At 41.4% G+C, this 22,979-nt stretch overlaps 1 protein-coding gene across 2 annotated transcripts in view; it reads left to right on the plus strand.

Annotated features, from left to right (window-relative positions):
• Positions 1 to 22,979, plus strand: part of GOLGA3 (golgin A3) — a 143,158-nt gene that overhangs the window by 11,651 nt on the left and 108,528 nt on the right. The window contains exons 3-4 of one of the 2 annotated variants that reach the window (XM_073628458.1): positions 18,417 to 18,674; positions 21,135 to 21,247. In XM_073628458.1, coding sequence (XP_073484559.1) covers positions 18,417 to 18,674; positions 21,135 to 21,247 — 371 coding nt within the window. The remainder of the gene's footprint in view (positions 1 to 18,416; positions 18,675 to 21,134; positions 21,248 to 22,979) is intronic. The other variant, XM_073628465.1, reaches the window with a different exon arrangement.

Here is a 22,979-nt window from a genome sequence, read left to right on the forward strand (position 1 = left end):
TCAGAGACTGGGGACATGGAACAGGAGATGGTCAGAGACTGGGGACATGGAACAGGAGATGGTCAGAGACTGGGGACATGGTACAGGAGATGGTCAGAGACTGGGGACATGGTACAGGAGATGGTCAGAGACTGGGGACATGGTACAGGAGATGGTCAGAGACTGGGGACATGGTACAGGAGATGGTCAGAGACTGGGGACATGGTACAGGAGATGGTCAGAGACTGGGGACATGGTACAGGAGATGGTCAGAGACTGGGGGCATGGTACAGGAGATCAATGCAGCCTCACCAGTGCCCGTCAGATGCAGCCAGCCAGTGTCCCTGGTGGTGCAGCCTGTGTTTCCATTGCAGCCAATGTCCCCAGTAGTGCAGCCTGTGTCCCCATTGCAGCCATTGTCCCCAGTAGTGCAGCCTGTGTCCCCACTGCAGCCAGTGAAGGGAGAGGAGAGACGCCGCCTGTTTGATTACAGCGCCGGGAACATCACAGCTTTCATTTCAATAGCTGTGTGTTTCCCGCTGTGCGCCGTCACATACAACCCCCCCCCCCCCGTCCGGGCACTTTGATAGACAGATCACCCGTCCCATTGGGGGAGGGGCTGTATGTGACGGCGCGCAGCGGGGAACACACAGCTATTGAAATGAAATCTGTGATATTCCCGGCGCTGTAATCAAACAGGCAACGGCTCTCCTCTCTCCCCCTGATAGGCAGCACCAGGGGCGGGGGCGGAGCCCAGCCCCTTTCGGTATCGGCCAAAATTCTCTTTCAGCTTTTTGCCGAAAGGGCCATTTTCGGCCGATATGTTTTGGCAGCCAAAATTTCGGTGCATCCCTATTATTAACTGAACGACTTGATGCTTATAATCTCATACGATAATTCATCCTTTTTTATGGTGTCTTTACATTCCTTAAGCAGAATTATTTTTTTTTCCTGCAGTTCTATTTTTTACCATCCTACCATAAATGTACAGGTTTCAGTATTGCATTCCTTGTTGCCTATAGTGTAAAGGTCAAAAAAATTAAAGCTTAGACAAACTGTAAGGTGTGGTCCACTAAAGGATTACGTCTTTTTGAATAAGACGGTCAAAATGTTTGTTTCTTTTAAATGCCAAAAATGGAAGAATGAATGCAAACTTTATTTAATATTTTGTCACCAATATCGGTTATCAGTACATCAGGTTATAAATGTCTACTTTCAAACCTAATCTAATATAACATTGAAAGGGGTGGAACAAAAAGTGTGTGTGTGTGTGTGTGTGTGTGTGTGTATATATCTCTAAAAAAAAGTAAGTACACCGCTCCACGTTTTTGTAAATTTATTTTATTATAGCTTATGTAACAACACTAAAAAAATGACACTTTGCTACAATGTAAAGTAGTGTGTGTACAGCTTGTATAACGGTGTCAATTTGTTGTCCCCTCAAAATAATTCAACACACAGCCATTAATGTCTAAACCGCTGGCAACAAAAGTAAGTACACTCCTAAGTGAAAATTTCCAAAGTGTCAATATTTTGTGTGGCCACCATTTTTTTTCCAGCGCTGCCTTAACTCTCTTGGGCACGGAGTTCACTAGAGCTTCACAGGTTGCCACTGGAGGAGTCCGCATGAAGACATCACAAAGCTGGTGGATGTTATAGATCTTGTGCTCCTCAATCTTCTGTTTGAGGATGCCCAATAGGGTTTAGGTCTGGAGACATGCTTGGCCAGTCCATCACCTTTACCCTCAGCTTCTTTAGCAAGGCAGTGGTCGTCTTTGAAGTGTGTTTGGGGTCGTTATCTTGTTGGAATACTGGTTGCCGCCACACACACCTGACATCATCTGAACCAAATAAGTTTATCTTGGTCTCGTCAGACAACAGGACATGGTTCCCATAATCTGCAGCCTTTACAATTGCCTTTACAAGCAGACTTTAGGACATGGATTACGGGAACCATGTCCCTAGTCTGCTTGTCTTCAGCAAATCAGCAAACTATTTATGGGCTTTCTTGTGCATTTTAGAAGAGGCTTCCTTCTGGGACGACAGCCAAGCAGACCAATTTGATGCAGTGTGCGGCATATGGTCTGAGCAATGACATTCTGACCCCCCCCCCAACCCCCCCCCCCCCCCTTCAACCTCTGCAGCAATGCCGGCAGCACTCCTACACCTATTTCCCAAAGACAACCTCTGGATATGACTCTAAGCACGTGCACTCAACTTCTTTGGTCGACCATGGCGAGGCCTGTTCTGAGTGGAACCTGGCCTGTTAAACCGCTGTGTGGTCTTGGCCACTGTACTGCAGCTCAGTTTTAAGGCTCTTTACAATATTCTTATAGCCTATGCCATCTTTATGTAGAGCAACAATTATTTTTTTCAGATCCTCAGAGAGTTCTTTGCCATGAGGTGAAGAACCACGCACCCTTAGGCTAAATAATACAATAAAGTGCAAAGTGCAATAATGTGAACAACCACTGGGTGTCCCCAGTGGGTGATGATAACAATATGCTATACAAATGTGCTAGACAATTATAAAGTGCAAATGAATGAGCATAGATATGACCACCTTCCGGTGGATACCAAAAAACGTGCAGTGTCCAAAAGATAAATATATAAAGTCCAAAAATCAATCAAATGGTTTCCAATAATACGGTGATCTTGTGAATCAAATAAGTGACTGTAAAATCTTCCTACACCAACACCGGTCACCCAGCCTACTCACCAGAAATACATGACCCCCATTACAGAAGTCATATACAGCATTGGGGTGCAAGATGTTCCCATGATGCGTCACAGTACGCGGCAATGGAGCCTCCAAACGATCATCAAAGAGGATACCCGCCATATCTCCGGAAAACAGAATCAAGAAGTGAAAAAGAAACAGTCTCCCATGGTGAAGTACGTTGGTGTTTTATTAAAAATTAAGCGCTAAAAACACTTTACAAGTGTACAATGTTTAAAAGAAGCAAGTGGACACGGGGATGCCGTTGTGCGATCCACCTGCATTCCACTGTAGACGGAAGCGACTTGTCATGCTCGACCACACCCTTTGCCATGAGGTTCCATGTTGAACTTCCAGTGACCAGTACGAGAATGAGAGCGCTAACACCAAATTTATCACACCTGCTCCCCATTCGCACCTGAGATCTTGTAACACTAACGAATCACATGACACCGGGGAGGGAAAATGGCTAATTGGACTTACACTTAGGGGTGTACTCACTTTTGTTGGCTTTATTGGTTTAGACATTAATGGCTGTGTGTTGAGTTATTTTGAGGGGACAGCAAATTGACACTGTTATACAAGCTGTACACTCACTCCTTTGCATTGTAGCAAAGTGTAATTTCTTCAGTGTTGTCACATACACAGATATAATAAAATATTTACAAAAATGTGAGGGGTGTACTCACTTTTGTGAGATACTGTATATATTACTATGCAAAAGTTTGAGCGGTTTTTAGTTTCCAATCATCTTGGAAAACTAACCACAGATCTTCTATGTATGTAGGCTGCCTCAAATTCTTCTGTCTCTTCATGTAATCCCAGACAGACTCTATGGCGTTGAGATTGGGGCTCTGTGGGGGTCAAACCATCACTTCCAGGACTCCTTGTTCTTATTTACACTGAAGATAGTTCTTAATGACATTGGCTGTATGTTTGGGGTCGTTGTCCTGCTGCAGAAAAAAATTTGAAGTCAATCACATGCCTGCCTGACGGTATGGCATGATGGATAAGTATCTTCATGTATTTCTCAGCTTTGAGGACACCATTGATCCTGACCAAATCGCTCCAAATCAATTTGCAGAAATGCAGCCCCAGAAAATGCTAGTTGCTGGTTGATATAGTTAGTCAGGTTAAAAAAAGACACAAGTCCATCCAGTTCAACCATTAAAAAAATAAATAAATAGATAAAATAAAAAATCGTACAATCCAATATACCCAATTCTATACCCACAGTTGATCCAGAGGGAGGCAAAAAACCCCAGCAGAGCATGCTCCAATTTGCTACAGCAGTGGAAAAAAATCCTTCCTGATCCCCCCCCCAAGAGGAAATTGGATTTTCCCTGAATCAACTTTACCTATAAATGTTAGTACCCAGTTATATTATGTACATTTAGGAAAGTATCCAGGCCTTTCTTAAAGCAGTCTACTGAGCTGGCCAGAACCACCTCTGGTGGGAGTCTATTCCACATTTTCACAGATCTTACTGTGAAGAAACCTTTCCATATTCGGAGATGAAATCTCTTTTCCTCTAGATGTAAAGAGTGCCCCCTTGTCCTCTGTGTTGACTGTAAAGAGAATAACTCAACACCAAGTTCACTATATGGACCCCTTATAGATTTAAACATGTTGATCATATCCCCCCTTATTCCCCTCTTCTCAAGTGTAAATTCAGTTCCTCTAATCTTTCCTAGCTGAGCTCCTCCATGCCTCTTATCAGTTAGGTTGCCCTTCTCTGCACTTTCTCCAGTTCCCCGATATCCTTCTTGAGAACTGGTGCCCAAAACTTATCTGCATATTCCAGATGAGGTCTTACTAATGATTTGAACAGGGGCAAAATTACATCTCTCTCTGGAGTCCATACCTCTATTAATACAAGAAAGGACTTAGCTCGCTTTGGAAACCGCAGCTTGGCATTGCATGGTATTATTGAGCTTATGATCTACCAAAACCCCCAGGTCCTTCTCCACTACGGATTCCCCCAGTTGTACTCCCCCTAGCATGTATGGTGCATGCATGTTCCTAGCCCCCAAGTGCATAACTTTACATTTCTCAACATTAAACCTCATCTGCCACAAAGTCACCCAATTAGACAGTGCATTGAGGTTGGCTTGTAAATTGGAGATATTCTGTAAGGACATTATTCCACTGCATAGCTTGGTGTCATCTGCAAAGACAGAAATGTTACTTTTGATCCCAGACCCAATATCATTTATAAAGCTATTAAAAAGTAAGGGTCCCAGCACTGAACCTTGGGGTACACCACTGATAACCTTAGACCATTCAGAGTAAGAATCATTAACCACGATGTTATAGTGGTTAATGATATGTTAACAAACTTGCATCATTCCACTGAGAAACGAACTGAATCTGCATTCTTGCCATCAATAAGTGTGTTAAACTGATGAAGTAAGTTACTCACCTGAGCCCGTTCATTCCCTCGGCGGAGACGCGCTCTTCCCCTCTGCCCGGGGTTCTCGGCTTTTGATTGGATAGATTGATAGCAGTGCAGCCATTGGCTCCCGCTGCTGTCAATCAAATACAATGCCCTGGGGGCGGGGCCTAGTCCGGCATTCTGTGTCTATGCACGCAAATGCTCTACTCGGGAGCGCATCCGCAAGGTAACCCGCAGGGAGAGCGCTTCTCTCAGGGAGTTTACAGATGCGAGGAGGAGCTGCGAGCGCTGCCAGGGAACACCAGAAGACTGTGAGTGGGGGCCACACTGTGCAAAATGAACTGCACAGTGGAGGTAAGTATGATATGTTTGTTATTTTAAAAAGAAAAGAAAAAAAAGGTTTACAATCACTTTACCTTTGCTAAAAAAAAAAAATGTATATGAGGAGGCGTGTCTTGGGTATGCACAGATAAGGATGCATCTTTCCAAGGCTCCTGCTTTTGCCTGTCCTAATCTGGAGGACACACATAATTCTATCAACACCCAGCCATGGTACACGTTGGCACTAATGACAAAGTGAGAGGAAGGTGGAGAGTCCTAAAAAATTATTTAAAGCGGGGTTCCACCCAAAAATGGAACTTCCGCTTTAAGGGAAGGTGACCCCCTGACATGCCACATTTGGCATGTCATTTTTTTGGGGGGGAGCGGAAACCCTCTTTTTAGATGGTTCCAGCTCCCACTTCCTCCTGGGGCACCGTGGCGCAGGAAGTAAGTTCACCCCCCCCTCGGCAATCATCTGGGACAGGTCGCAGCGCGCCGCACGGTGGGTGCCCGGCTGACGAAGGGATCCTGCATGACTCCGAAACGTTGCACCATTTGTGTTGTGATCATGCAGTAAATTAAACCATTTGGAGGCCACCTTGTGCTGACCCTTGGTGTGCTGGCAAGTTATCTACATTTTATACAGCCTGGCCTGGCCGCATACAAAGGCCCAACATTGAAGTAACACCTTCAGGCATTCTACGAGCATAAATGACACATCTCATTTCTCAGCCACCTATTACACTTATGAAGGCCCTGGAGCACCAGGACAATGGAAACGCCCACAAAATGACCCTATTTTGGAAAGCTAACACCCCATTGTATAACCTATGAGGCATAATGAGTCTTTTGAACAGTTAATTTTTTCCAGAAGTTTTTGGAAAATGTGTAGAAAAAAAAAAATGAAAACGCATTTTTTTTTTTTTTTTTTTTTTGCACAAAGTTGTCATTTTATAAGATATTTCTAACACATAGCAGGTATATAGCAAAAATTACACCCCAAAATACATTCTGCTACTCTTCCCAAATATGGCGATACCACATGTGTGAGACTTTTACACAGCCTGGCCACATACAGAGACCCAACATATTGAAGTAGTACTTTCAGGCGTTCTAGGAGCATAAATTACACATCTCATTTCATTCCTACCTATCACACTTTTGAAGGTCCTGGAGCACCAGGACAGTGGAATTACCCAAAAAATGACCCCATTTTGAAAAGCAAACACCCCAACGTATATTTTACGAGGCATGGGCTGCAGATAGGTACTTGGGTACTCTGATGGGCTGGAGACAGGTACTTGAGTAACTAGATGAGTTGCAGACAGGTACTCTGGTACTCTGATGGGCTGGTGACAGGTACTCGGGTACACTGATGGGCTACAGATAGGTACTCGGGTACTCCTAATGGGCTGGTGACTGGTATTCGGGTACTCTGAAGGGCGGTGACAGGTACTTGGTACTCATATGAACTGTAACAGGTACTCAGATGGACTGTGACAGTTACTCGGGTACTCAGATGGACTGTGACAGGTACTCGGGCACTCAGACTGTGACAGGTACTCGGGTACTCAGACGGACTGTGACAGGTACTCGGGTACTCAGACGGACTGTGACAGGTACTCGGGTACTCAGACGGACTGTGACAGGTACTCGGGTACTCAGACGGACTGTGACAGGTACTCGGGTGCTCAGACGGACTGTGACAGGTACTCGGGTGCTCAGACGGACTGTGACAGGTACTCGGGTGCTCAGACGGACTGTGACAGGTACTCGGGTACTCAGACGGACTGTGACAGGTACTCGGGTACTTGGTTACTCATGAACTGTGACAGGTACTTTGATGGATGGTGACAGGTCCTCTTTATTGGGGTGGGGGGGTCAATCAGTGTGTGTTGGTGTACACTGTAAGCGGTAACGAGATGTTACCGCAATATCCTTCTCACACACGATCGGTGTGGGAGGAGGAGTACCCCGGTAACATCTCGTTACCGCTCTGTATTTACATTTTAATGATCGGCTGTGAAAGGATCACAGCCGATCACGTGGTAAACAGCCGCCAGCCAATGGCTGTTTTACCAGCGTCGGTGATGAGCAGTGTTCCTGGGAACACGCCGCCACCGACATGCATGCGTAGCGAGATCGCGCGCATGCGCCGTGCAAAGTGGGGCAGGACCATCTGTGATCGGCCGTGACTTCATCACGGTCAATCGCGTGGTAAACAGCCATGCCCAATGGCTGTTCACCCCCCTTGGTGGCGAGTGGTGTCTAAGTGACACACCGGCACCGAAGGTACAGGGCTGCACGCACACGATCGCGCGCATGCCCTGTTTAAATGGATGGACGTCACATGACGCCCGCCCAGAACAAGAGCAGCGCTGCCTGGCCGTCATATGATGGGAGGCAAGCGATTAAACTAGGTGTTGGGGGTGGGTTTAGAGGTAGCAATAACCGTCAGTCAGCATAGGACAGAGGAGGATAGTGGAGACACTAGTGATATTATATCCATAACCTCTAATCCCGGGATTAATGAGTTACCAAATCAAAAATTAAGCATGAGAAATCATATGAAAAAAAAAATATGCACCAATACAAAACTCAGGGGAATCTTCACAAATGCCAGGAGCCTAGTCAATAAAATTGAGGAACTGGAGCTGCTTCTACACAAGTAGGATGTGGAATTCATGGGAATGTCAGAAACTTGGTTTGACAGCTCACGTGACTGGCTGGCAAAAATCCAGGGGTATTCCTTGTACTGGAGGGACAGGGAGAGTAGGAGAGGGAGAGGAGTGTGTCTATATATCAGGAATGATTTAAGGGGGAGGTGGAACTCCAAAGGGTGGAAGGAAGCAAGAAATTCTAGTGGGGTATGTTACAGGCCCCCTAACCTGAGGGAAGAGGTGGAGTTGGATGTCCTTTCACAATTCGAAATGGCAGCTAGACAGAGAAATGCCATCATTATGGGGGACTTCAACTATCCCAACATTGACTGGGCGGAAGGGACAGCTCGCCATTTCTTAAATGTTTTTCCAGGACAGCTTCATGTCCCAATTGGTGGATTCCCCGACTAGGAGTAACGCATTACTAGATCTTTTTAATTACAAATGATACAGATCTGATTGCAGATGTGGAAATATGGGACGGGAACTAGCAACCACAGGATTATTACATTCTGCATAAATCATAGGAAAGGGAGGCATGAGGGGAGTACGCTATTGACACTATTGTACAATACACTTTTTGACACTATTTTGGACTATTTGGACCATTGGCATTTATACAGTGATCAGTGCTATAAAAATGCACTGTATACTGTGTAAATGTCACTGGCAGGGAAGGTGTTAAACACTAGGGGGCGATCAAGAGGTTAACTGTTCCCTCTGTGTGTTCTAACTGTAGGGGGGATGGGCTCACTAAAACATGACAGAGAGTACTGCTCCCGATCACTGGGAGCAGTAGATCCCTGTCATGTTGCTAGGCAGAACAGGGAAATACCTTGTTTACATAGGCATCTCCCTGTTCTGTCTCTCCGTGCCACAATTGCGGGCCGCCGGCGGACATAGAGTCCGCGGGCTCGCTTTCGCTGAAAGCGGCGGGCGCATGCTAGCTGTGGATGACATACGGGTACGTTGTTTAGCGCACCTGTATCGCTTTGCCGACATATATCGGCTTGAGCCGGTCGGCAAGTGGTTAAAGGGGAAAAAAAAGTTAAAGACCGTTTTGCAGATTTTCAAACAAAACTGAAATATATTATATGCTGGCCATACAAAAACAATGTCTTCCTTCAAAAAATGTAATTTTAAGAGCGTTCAATTTTCTAATCGTTAGTGGGGTCAAATCGATGTTTGTTTTCAACCACAGTGACGGGAAAATTTAGAAATAGAAAACTTCTTGGTTAAAGGAATTTTCAGACAGTGTATGAGGTTTTCGTTTAGAAATTACATTCATTTTAAAAGAGAATGTTAAAAGCAAGTGAAAATTTCAAACAACATTCTTTCATTCAGCGAACGTACAAAAATTTTTCGTATGAATATTCTCGTCTGAAAATTGATCCGTGTGGCCAGCATAAGGCTCGGTTCATACCTATGTAGTTTGCTTTTGATCTGTTTCTGCAGTACTTTTTGCTGTGCGTTTTGATTTTTGCGCACGTGATGTTGCTGCGATTTGCTTCTTGCATTTTTTTTTTTTTGGCCAATTTGTTGTTGGGCAGATTAAAAAACACAAGTTACTGCAAAAACGCATTGCATGCTTTTCTGCAGTTTCTCCATTAAAGTATATTGAACTAAAAAAGCACTGTTTTGCGTTTGAAAAAAGTCCTTGACCCTTTCCAAATACGCAGTGGCTGAAAAAAGCATAGATGTGAACGTGTCCCATAGGAAACCATGTTAAATGAACGGTAGTGTGTTTCTGCAAAAAGCACCAAAAAACACATAGATGTGAACCAGGCCTAAGATATTTAGTAACATAATTGGGTTAAAAAAACTAAAATTAGCTCTTTATAGTACAAAAAGAGCAAATCGCTACAGTAAGGGGTTAATCTTTTTACTGTGGAACAGTGAAAGTAATATTTACAGTAGCGATTTTTTTTTTTTTTTTTTTGCTCTTTTTGTACTAATAAAGGGCTAATTTAAATAAATTATGTTACTAGCCGATTAATCGATTATGAAAATAGTAATCGATTAAATCGACAACCAATCGATTAATGAAATTTCGGCCCTACCACCCACGCTTCTCACTAGCACGCCATAACTGACAACATCTAGCTTGGTGACCAAACGCTCACATTAAGCCTTGGTATAGACTTGCAGGTTCCCCTCATTTTCAAGGTGGTTGTGTATCCCCCGTTTCACTACACCATGATCCAATGGGTTAGACACTATGTCCCCTCCTCTGTTCTCTCATATGGCTTTCGATATCCCCCCCCCCCCCCCCCCCCTAGATACCCATTTTCTCAAACTCTGCTCTCCTTCTGCTATGACAAAAGGCCATTAACAGGTGGGCCTCGCCTCCCCAGAATGCACTCTCGTATTCCTCACAAGGCCCACCTCCCTTTTTGTGAAGCATGTCTTCACTTGGAATTCCGCAGGAGGGGTTTTACCAACCATTAGTGGCCTACCTCACGCCCATGGGGAATCCTTATAGTGCTAATGTTTTTATTATTTGCAATGGTAATGTTGTATTGTTTACATATTTGTAGGGTTGCACCCATGCCACTTTTTTAAGACAGAGTACAAGTACCAATACTTTTTTTTTTTTTTAAAGTAAGGCTTACCTATAGGTAATGGAAATGTCTCCTAAATGTGCGCCGTTTAGGAGATATTTCACTTGTAGTGCGCCAATGTCGTCATCGGCGCATGCGCTGTGAAGAAACGGACCACCGTGCCCCAGCGTGTCTTCCCCAGCGTGTGCCGTGACTGACGGCTCCCATGCGCGGGAGTGACATCACGCGGCTCCGGCCAGTCACAGAGCTGGAGTCCGTGGCCCCGGAAGGAAGAGGGGGGGAAGATGGACGCGACCTGAACAGGGGATAGCGCGGGCTTCGTTTGCAGGTAAGTGTCATATAACGGGCTAGTATGCGATGCTGTCAGCTGCTTTATTGAAATCTGTACAGGGAGATCGGTACTTGTAACTCCCCCCACCTCCACACAGATCACCCCTGAGTGCCCAGGTATTGGATTAGGCATGCGGAGCCTAATCCAAATGCTCGGTATTGGTACCAATACTAGTATCAGTGTTGGTGCAGCCCTACTTATTTGTGTAGATCTTGTTGCCAAATATTACTGACACTCCACGAACCCAACCACCATGATGCCCAACCATCATTTTCCATTGCTCAACTTAAAATTGGTCATACATTGTGCTTGGTCTCTGTTTTTCAAAATAAGAAAAAAAATAATTTTGGCTAGAACGTAAATGCCTTAGGGTCCATGTGCACACTGGGTTAAAAAAAAATGCTGTTCCTAGAGGAGTTTAGTGTTTTGCCTGTAGAAGCAACTAATGTTATCCTATGTGTCCATGCACATTATGTCATTTAGAGGCATATTTTATTCTTGGGGTTTAGAGGCAGAAAAAAACCCTTTTTGTTTTGCATTTTTGAGAGCGGCAAAGAAAAAAGCGAAATGCTCCTAAACGTTCCTAAATGCTTCTAAATGCTAGTGCAAAAAAATGCAAAAAATGTGTGGTTTTTTTTTCACTTTCAATAGATTTTTAATGAAAAATTGTAAGGAACAAAACATGGCATTCAAGAACTTTTTGAAATTGCCAAGAAGATGTTAGACAGCAGGAACGTAGATGCAGAGTATGTGATGACATCAAACAGTATACATAGCATATTATTAAACAAAACTTGTAGCCTGCAAGTTAGAGTAGGTATCAATGAGCCGCAAAACAATAAGCAGATCACAAAATCAAGTCAAGTGAAAGAAATAAGGAAGGATGTCCACAGTAGTAAGGTGGAAAAGACAGGTGGGGTAAGGGGGAGAAGAGTGAGCGTTGGGAATGCCCAAAACCAGCATCCCAATTCTGCACTACTATAAAGAGTTAGGCCTCTTTCACACGGACGATCCGTATGTCCGTTTTTCATCCTTCCGTTTTCGGATGAAAAACGGACATACATTCATTCCTATGGAGCGTCGGATGTCAGCGGTGACATGTCCGCTGACATCCGACCCCGCTCCGATCCGAAAAGTGTAACGGAGGAAAAACCTACTTTTCCATCCGTTTTCGGATCGGATCGGGTGACGACGGACACTACGGTCCGTCATCACCCGATCCCCCATAGGGGAGAGCGGCGCTCTGACAGGTCCGTCGCTGCACAGCGTGCAGCGATGCACCTGTCATCTTCCTGCTCAGCTGGGATCGGCGGAGCGATCCCCGCTGAGCCAGCGGATGTTCACGGGGCGGATCATCACTGATTCGCCCCGTGTGAAAGAGGCCTAACAGCTCTCCATGGACAGTGACCAATGGACATATTGTATCTAGGGCCGAAACAACGAATTGATTATGAAAATTGTTGTCAACTGTTTTCATAATTGATTAATCGGCCGGCCGATCCGATTAGTTGTCCTGCATACAGGATACATTATTTTGTTTACATATCAGGAAATACAGTGCATCACACATACAGCTCAGTACACCGTCCATACATGTCAGTAAGTGCCTGGGAATTTGTGGCTATAGGGGCTGTAGTGGGAGGATCAGGGCCTATAGTGGAGGGCCATGGGCTGTAGTACTGTACTGTACAGTAATCCACTTACGTTTAGGTAGCAACTCTGGGCTGGCTGGCGGGCATGGCTTGTGGCCTCTTCATTGGCAAAACTCAGCCTCTTCCAGGCCGTACTGCGGCTGCGCGGATCGGGATGTCTGTCCTTGTGAGGTACTTTACATAGACTTGCGGGTATGTCTGTACTCGCGAATGTACGTAAAGTGAGTGTAATTAAAGTGGTGTATGCCTGTATTACACTTTTGCAGCTTGCTATTGGGGCACTCTGAAGGCAGGAGGAGCCAGAACCATCGGTGGGAGACCCCAGAAGAGGAGAATCAGGGCTGCTCTGTGCAAAACCATTACATAGCAGGTAAGTATGACATGTTTGCTCTTCAACCACTTCAGCCCCAGAAGGATTTACCGCCTTCCTGACCGGGCCATTTTTTGCGATACAGCACTGCGTCGCTTTAACTGACAATTGCGCAGACATGCGATGCTGTACCCAAATAAAATTGATGTCTTTTTTTCCCCACAAATAGGAGCTTTCTTTTGGTGGTATTTGATCACCTGTGCGGTTTTTATTTTTTGCACAATAAACAAAAAAAAACGACAATTTGGAAAAAAAAAAAAACCTTTTTACTTGCTATAATCAGTTTACTCTTATACATATTTTTGGTAAAAAAAAAAATTGCAATAAGCGTATATTAATTGGTTTGCGCAAAATTATATAGCGTCTACAAAATAGGGAATAGATTTATGACGTTTTTATTATTTTATTTTTTTACTAGTAATGGTGGCGATCTGTGATTTTTATTGTGACTGCGAGATTGCGGCGGACAGATCGGACACTTTTTTTGGGACCATTGACATTAATACAGCGATCAGTGCTATAACAATGCACTGATTACTGTGTAAATGTCACTGACAGGGAAGGGATTAACACTAGGGGGTGATCAAGGGGTTAACTGTGTTCCCTGGGTGTGTTCTAACTGGGGGGGGGGGGGACTGACTAGAGGAGGAGCCAGATCATTGTTCCTACCTAGTAGGAACAAACGATCTGTCTCTCCTCCCCTGTCAGAACCAGGCTTTGTGTGTTTACACACGCAAATCCCCGTTCTAGCTCTCATGCTTGCGATCGCGGGTGGCCGGAGGCATTCCATTTCCAATGGAAGCGGTTCCATTCTGCCGACGTATATCGATGTGAGCTGGTCGGCAAGTGGTTAAAAAAAATCACTAAACTATGTGCAGGGAAGATCAGCATCTGAGAAGGTGGAGGCTGATATTCTGGAGGTAATAGAAGGAATTACAATTGCATTTAAAGTAAAAGTTTGTGCGTTATATTTGAAATGATTATGTCCGTGAAAAAAAAGTCTCAGTTTTTAGTACTACTTTAGTATAAAAGATTTATATCTCCCTTCTGCCCTTCATTCCTCACTCCTAGTTATAATGCCCATATATCATACTTCTGGGTGTATTTATTATATATATATATATATATATATATATATATGTAATATATGTTATTACTTTCACTGTTTCACAGTATAAATTAATCCCTTTATAGTAGTGATTATCTTCTCATTTTGTACTATAAAGGGCTCATTTTAGTTTTTTTTTTTTTTTTTTTTTTAACCCCGCTATGACCGGTGATTCACAAAAAAAGTATGCCACTGCTACTAAAGGTCTTGGGCCTGGTTCACACCTATGCGATTTTTGGTGCTTATTGCAGAAACGCACTACAGTTCATTTTCCATGGTTTCCAATGGGACACGTTCACATCTATGCTTTCTTCAGCCACTGCGTATTTGGAAAGGGTCAAGGACTTTTTTCAACCCAAAACTGCTTTTTTGGTTCAATATACTTTATTGGAGAAGTTGCAGAAAAGCATGCAATGCGTTTTTGCAGCAATTTGTGTTTTTTAATCTGCCCAACAACAAATTGGCCAAAAAAATGCAAATCGCAGCAAAATTGCGTGTGCAAAAATGCAAAACGCACAGTAAAAAGCACTGCAGAAATGGATCAAAAGCAAACCGTATAGGTGTGTACCGAATCTTATGCTGGCCATACACGTATCAATTTTCAGACGAGAATATTCATACGAAAAATCTTTGTACGTTCGCTGAATGAAAGAATGTTGTTTGAAAATTTCACTTGCTTTTAACATTCAGTTTTAAAATGAATGTAATTTCTGAACGAAAACCACATACACTGTCTGAAAATTCCTTTGACCAAAAAGTTTTCTATTCTGCTCCTTCAAATTGTACCACCACTGTGGTCGAAAAGATTGTTGCTTTGACCCCACTAACGATTAAAAAAAAATCAAACTAAAGTTCTTAAAATTACATTTTTTTTTTTTTTTTTTTTTTTTGAAGGAAGACATTGTTTTTGTATGGCCAGCATATAATATATTACAGTTCTGTCTGAAAACAGGCAAAACAGTTTAATTTTTTTTTCCTTTAAATAAAAAATGTAATCTCAGAGTCTGATGCTATTCACTAGATTTAACCTCTGTTAGTATATACAGTATATATCTCTTCTGTCTGTTATTCAGAGTGTATTATAGATTGCTCCTTAACCAATTTAAGAAAAAAATGCATTTTTTTTATATACTTTACATATTAACTAAATTGTACACCACACTTTTTTTAAGATTATTATCCGATTAATCAAAACAATAATCGGCCAACTAATCGATTATGAAAATAATCGTTAGTTGCAGCCCTAATTGTATCCACTGGGTCCATATCTGAGAGAATTAATTTTGTGTGTCTAGCAGGATGCTGGTCAGTTTCTCATTGATAAAGAACCCATCGATCCGCTGACTAACCTCCTCCAAGGAAACAAATTGTTCCTTCCGGGCTTTGGTGATCATCTGTTTTGCTGCTAACAAAATGTAGGTCACATTTTTTTTTTCTGCCAAGAGCACTGCAGTTTTTTTTTTAAGCAAGTGTGCATGTACCCTTAAAGGCACAGATGGTTATATTACAGTAACTTTATTTCTCCTAGCCCACTGTCCCTAAGCTCCCCACATGCCTCAATAACTATTGGTTTTTGAGTAAATCCCCTTCTCCCAAGTCAAGGGAGTGGATATAGCCTCTGATAAGACCTGTACTTTTTACACTTTAGGAGCACTACTTAGATTTACAGGGCATTTATTTGTTCATGAAGGGACACATACATGACCAAAAAAAAAAACACTATAATCCAAACATCCAACCTTTTTATAGACCCAGTGCTTGCGAAGTTATCAGAATTTGAGGATGTGATTGTTCTGGGTGGACTTTTTAATTTCAGATCTAATGTGACCCTAGAGTCGGTTTCTCAGCACACTTCACACACTACTTTTGCAGTCCTGTAACGCCTCAGAAAAGCTGTACAATAATTACATTTGGTGGATTGTTGGAGAGTTTCCTATGCTTCCTTCAGGTGCTTCAAATATTTCTATAAAATGCATAAGGGCTCATGCACAATGCAGCTCAAAGAAGCAGCTCCTGCAGGCTTTTAAACGCTTTTTTTTTTTTTTCTGCCTGGAAACTCCCCTCCATGTTAGCCAATGTGTCCTTGCAAACTATGGCTCCTACAGGCAGAAACCCCCTCCCCAAAGAAAAAAAGCTCAAAGGAGCTTGAAGAAGCTCAAAAATGCGCACAAGAGCACAAAAAAGCACAAGCTTCTTCAAGCTGAAACAAAAGCTCAAATGCCTGTAAAAGCAGCTTTTTTTTTTTTTTTTTTTTTTATTTTAAGCTGCAGTTTGCATGAGCCCTAAAGCATGTAGAAATTTAATCGCTGTATTTGTCTGTACATGAGTGTACACCAGTACTTGTGGAAACAGCGCATGCGTATGAACGTACTATCTTGGACACTGTAACATGATATATAAGCTGTTGTTATAAGATAACTTTTAAGGAGGTCTATCCTTTTATTATAGAGTGGTAGAGGGATTGGGCTGCAGCCTAAACCGAACCGCATCTGCTGCAGATGATGTATTTTACTCACACCACCTCAATTTAGATACAGGAACCTTATTATGAACTCTTTATTCAATGGTACAAGGTTCCCGCTAGACTGACTGTTTATTCATCCCTATCTTACTGTGTTGGAGAGGATGTTTACATTTGTAGAACATTCCTACACAGAGTAGATTGGACCAGAAAGCTGACAGATCTCACCAAACCAGAAAAATGGGTGGCCACATGTAAAGATCAATATCTTAGACTTTACAACATATGGGCTACCTGGTCCCAGTTCAGTGCCTTCCTGTGGCAGGGAACTCTGACCTTAGATAACACCACCCACACCCCCTTGAGTGGCTCAATGCAAGACTAACCCCATTATGCTCACTCCATCATGCAAGAGGTAAATGTCCACAAACCAAAACTTTCACTCTGTTTTCCCCAGTGAATCTACTCCTATTTGATATTCATTGTGCTTTACTTTATAATGCTGATCCCTTCTCATGTGCTCTCCTCTTTCCTCCTTTCATTCAGCCTACCCAGTGATGCCTATCTTCACAAGGTCATGGATAAAAGACACTACAATGACTTAAGAGGCAGCACTGAGATTGTTTAATATCTTCTCCCCATTCATACAAAAAAATATGAGATATGATATTGGAGAATTGTTTTCATTCTTCTAAATTTTCTTTTTTTAAATGTAATGATTTAAATCCATTGCATGTGCATTTCCACAGTAATACAACTGCCCAATATATTACCAAAATGTTTTTATAACCAAAGACCGCACATAACGAGTTTGTATGATTGCTGTCCTCTCATTCAGTCACAAGACAAATGTAATTTGAGTGTCAGAAAGGTCTACTCCAGACAACTGGAAGGTTTACCGTGTCCTGTGCTGCTATTAAAAGCTTAGTTTAAAGACCAAATGTTCCAGAATGGAACCTGCTGCCAAATGTTCACTTGAATTTTCTAATATGAAATGTAGTGGATGTTTTGGTATTAGTGCTAATATACCTGAAAATGCGCTTGCTTCCATTGGAACATTTATTTTCTAATAGTATTTTCTTTTAAAAGGAAATTATACAAAACATAGTAGAGTTATCCCATAAGTACAATATTCTCTTACAAAAGAGGGATACATTATATATTAAAACTGAGAGAGAGGATACTGGCCATCTTCTTGATATCTTTGACCTAGCAGTGCAGGTGGCCTTGATGAGAATCCACTCTGCACTCCAAGTGCACTTGGAAGTGCAGTTGTCGCAGATCTGAGGGGAAGCTCTGCTGATTTTATCATGTAATCTTGTGCAAGTTAAAATGCTGTTTTTTTTTTTTTTTTTTTTTTTTTTTTTTCCTTGCATGTCCCCCTCAGATCTACAGCAACTGCACTTGTAGTGCAAAGAGGATTTGCCTTTAGTAAATGACCTCCAAGGTGTATCTAAACACAAAAGCAAAAATTTTATGTAATGAATTAAATATATACTGTATATAAAATGTAGTAAACAGTGCCTTGAAAAAGTATTCATACTGCTTGAAATTGTCCACATTTTGTCATGTTACATGTTTGCACCATGGTACATGCTAACTACAGCTGTAGCATGGTGCAAAGGGTGAACTTGGCCTTTAGGAATCTTTTATCTGGCCAGTCTGTCTTTTTTTTTTTTTTTTTTTTTTTTTTTTTTTTTCCTCCTTTTTTTTTTTTTTTTTTTTTTTTTTTTTTTTTTTAGTTCTTTGGTTGGTTGCGTATGTATTTAATGTGTTTAAAGTTCCAATTGTGTCTACTGTTTAAAATATTGTGATTCAAATGTTTTACATTTTTTTTTTTTATATTACTTATTTTTTAGTGACAAGCTTACATTCTAATAAATTGCCAAATGAAGAAATCAGTATGGAGTTGAACAATTCTGGAGACGCATGTCAGAATGGACCTCTCTCACATTATACGGATCCTCCTCCAACCACTGAGCCACTAAAGGACTGTAGAAGTGCAGCCCCTCCAGGTGTGGCTGGTTTCAATGAACCTAGTACTGAGGGCGTAGTTCTTAGAAAAGAAGCTTTGCAGTCGCTGAAGCTAAGCCTTCATATGCAGGAAACTGACCTGTGTAAGCGCCTCTTTTTCTGAAGTGCAATCCCATCTATCGCTTTGCACTATTATTCCTACTTGCAAAGTGCTCCTGTGATGTTTCTTGATTTGAAATTTCTACTCTTTCATGGTTTGACCTGTAAATTAAAAAAAATTTAAAAAAAATTAAGATTGTGTAATTAGTCAGTTTTACATTCGGTGCTCTGTTTTGAGCAACCTTATAGAAATGAGACTCGAGAGAAACTTGGAGACTTGGGGATAGAGGGCTAGGAAAGGTTAGAGGACAGAGTGGGTGTTTTTTCATAGCATTTTTTGCCACTTCTAAATCAGAACTTTCTGTTGCATACTATAATATAATATATAATGGCGCCTTTTGTTTGTTTTTTCGTTACCAGAGATTTGCTTTACTAGTGCTGCCCAACTGTTCTAAGACATCTGTCTGCCTGACTTGCATCCATCCCATACTGCAGACATTCTCTCTGGCCATTCCTGTCATCCAAAGCACCCTACATTTTTTTTTTTACTTTACAATTATAAATTGATTGTCATTTTGACTGCAAGTAGGGAAAATTTGTCAAAGTAAAAATCATTTTTTTTGCAGATCTTTATAAATAGGCCTAATATATCTGTCTAGCTAAATTAATACTAATTTAAATTAGCATCAGTTTTAAACTTTTTTTTTTTTTTTAAATGCCACCAGAACACAGGATGTGATGGCACGATAGTCAGCTATGCAGATCTCAAATAGCAACAGTAGCCAAAGAAGTAAATACTATCACAGATGCTGGAGACCTCCAGCATATAAAAGGAGTGGTGTCGCATGTATAGGGGAAGGTTGCCAACCAGCTTAAAAAAAAAAAAAAAACAGAACTTAACCAACAAAACAATACACACACTCAAACCAAGCATCAGTATTAAACTTTAGTTTTAGGCCCCTTCCACACTTGTGCGACTTGTCCTGCGACTTGGGACTGCAATGTCGCATGACAAGTCATACCTCATGATTTCCAATGAGTACTATTAATATCTGTGCAACTTCAAAGTAGTCCCTGCACAGTACTTTGGTCTGACTTTGATGCAACTTGAGGTCCATAGACCGGCAGGAGGGCTCTGTGATTGGCCCTCCTGCTCACATGACGGCCGTGTCCAATCATAGTCATCATGTGATGTAAACAGAGAGCCGGTTGCTAGGTGATCGGCTCTCCTCTCCTCACACATTAGTTGTCGGAGAGGAGACCGGATCACTGCAGCCGGCTGGTGATCGGTGCGTATGAGCTGCTTTTTACAGCTTTTTACACACTGATCACCAGCATAGTATCACACAGTGTAAAACACAATGCCCCAAAACACATATACATTTCCCCACATAGTAAAAACACCTGTCCCCCACATATGTCCCAGTAAAATGTCCCAATGATCATCTGCACACATATGTCCGTGATCACCTGCGCACATCTGTACATGTACGCAAATGATCATCTGTCCATGATCACACAAACCGATTATTATACACTTAACAGGATTTTTTTTACCAAAGACATGTAGCAGAATACATTTTGGCTTAAATTTATGACAAAATTCGATTTTATTGGATTTCTTTTAAAATAGAATAAAGAAAATATTGTTTTTTCCAAATTTCCGCTCTTTTTTTGCTTATCGCAAAAAATAAAAAAGGGAGTCATGAATAAATATCACCAAAAGAAAGCTCTATTTGTGCAAACAAAATGATAAAAATTTCATTTGGGTACAGCGTAGCATGACCGCGCAATTGTCATTGAAAATGCAAGAGCGTTGAAAGCTGAAAATTGGCCTGGGAGGGAAGGGGGCGTAAGTGCATTGTATTGATGTGGTTAATAAGGTAATTTAAAGTGCAGTGACTGTTGAAAGTGCACTTGGATACTGGTCATCTTTACTTATAAGGCTGACAAACTGAAAAAGCACCTAAACATCTGTAAAACAGCTATATAAACTGGGGTAAATAAAGGATGCATCTCCTGATGAGAGGATATTACCTGTAGCATGCAGCTTCAGTATGATGATACATAGAGAGAACCTCTATAAGTGCTGCATCCTGGTCTATATTCTGGCCCAGTACCTCACTAGTTCTTAGCCAGGGCCAGTCATACTGTCTGGTTGGCTCTATATATGGAAATATGGTTGTGGTGGGAAACTTTACCTTTTATATGGTCATCACACTTTTCAGTACATTATTAGTTAGGCCTATTTATGGCATATGTTTCTTACTTGTGTATGTAAAAACAGTACTGTTTACAGACAGTAGATTATCTCCATGTATCTTTCTTTTCTTTTCTAATTTGATTTTCTGCTTTGCCTCTTGCAACATGCAGTGAACTATGTCGTTGTGCACAATACGTTACTGAAGACCTGGGATTATCTTTATGATTGTTCCATATATGTGAGATCTTGTTTTTTTTCTGTCTGTGCACTTCTTATTTTTGATGTGTGTGTGTGTTATCAGCCTCCAGTGATGCTTCCCTTCCACTTGAGAGAGAGGAGCAAATACGCTTGCAGGCCAGACGTCGCTTGGAGGAGCAGCTGAAACAGTACAGGGTTAAGCGTCAGCAGGAGAGGGTGAGAATTTTATTTCTTATAGAGATATCCTCTCCATTACTAATAATAATTTATATAGATCTATACATATTTTTTTTTTATTCCTGTAAACAGCGGTGTCCAACCTTTTGACCTTCCTAGGCCGCATTGGAAGACTTGTTTTGGGCCACACATACAATATACTAACAATAAGGATAGCTGATGAGCAGAAAAAGTCGGACAGATCACTGATATAGATAATGTACCCAACTGAGTAATAAAACTTCTTTTTTTTTTTTTTTTGTAATATTTTTTATTTAAAGTAAAAGAGGACAACATAAAACTGGTGCAATTTTTGACACTGTGTTTAATTAACACCTCAATATTTGGTTCAATGGATGTAGTAGCAATTCTCAATGAATTCTCAAGGTGCTACATCAGATATTTTGGTTCTAATTTTGCCCTGTGTACTTCATCCTTGAAAATAGTTGATCACTAATATAGGTGCTACTGAAAAATGATGACGTGATCAAGGCGTGATTGTGAAGAGTGCAATATTTTTCTTTGGGAAGATAAAACTTCAAAAAGTCCAGTAAAGAGACATTAGGGTTTATTTACTAAAACTGGAACATGCAAAATCTGGTGCAGCTTTGCATAGAAACCAATCAGTTTCTAGTGTTGTGTTTTTTTTTTTTTTTTCAAAGCTTAATTAAACAAGCCGAAGATAGAAGCTGATTGGCTACCATGCACAGCTTCTCCTGATTTTGCACTTTGCAGTTTTAGTAGATCAACCTCACTGTCAAATTTTACATCGGCTGTATGTGTTCACTAAGTGGAAATGCATTTTTACATAAAATTCCCCCAAAATGTAACATTTTTAAGTATGTTTACGATTTTGGGTTGGGCCGCATTCATAGCTGTCTTTGGCCGCAGGTTGGAAATCCCTGTTATAAACTGATCTGAAGCGTATCTAAACCCAAAACCAAAAGTGTTATTTATTGCAGCTTGCCAGTCTATAGATGTTTTAGCTGCATTACATTTCTTTGTTCAGGTTAAAAACAAAATTTTTAGCAAGTAAAGAAAAAACAGTACCTGTTGATCTCACCTGAAATGTTATGTCTTGTCACTTAAAAGCACAAACCTCCTTTATCTTTCTAGTTCAAACCACTAGCCCCATCAAAACAAAATGTAATGGAGATGAACGAATGGAGACATGTTTGAAGTCCAGCCTGTGTGACAATGATGAGTGTAGACTCAAAAAGGCAGGAAGTATGTTATTTGCAGGATTACTAGGTGAAAAAGAGAAAAAGCCTAAAAAGGCATTACATCTAAAGACTAGTAAGCTGTAATATTTTGCATTTTTTTTGTTTTGGGGTTTAGATTCAGTTTAAGATGTCCCTTTCTCTAAGACGCTGAAATTTTTTTTTCAATATATTTGTTTCTTTAAACAAACAGGTAGTACAGAAATGATCACTCTTGACACTGAGATGTTTTATTTTATAAATTAGCATTCATACAAGTTTTATTAAATAAAAAAAAAAAAAATGGAGCAACAAAGTGCCTTAGCTAGGGTATAAAAGCAGTCAATCAGCTGTAATGTGATTTAGTTTTAAAAACCTGACTGTACCCTGCAATAAAAAATGAACCATGTAATTCAGGGTTCTGAAAGTAATTAGACTTTACAGACTTGCTTGTTTTAGATGTTGTAATCTGCTACCGCTCTATAAATTCCTGAGGCCTGGGCAGTGACTACAGAGCTGGACCACTGTGCTTT

Source organism: Aquarana catesbeiana, linkage group LG01 (genome assembly GCF_042186555.1).
Source record: "Aquarana catesbeiana isolate 2022-GZ linkage group LG01, ASM4218655v1, whole genome shotgun sequence".
Classification (NCBI taxonomy): Eukaryota; Metazoa; Chordata; class Amphibia; order Anura; family Ranidae; genus Aquarana; species Aquarana catesbeiana.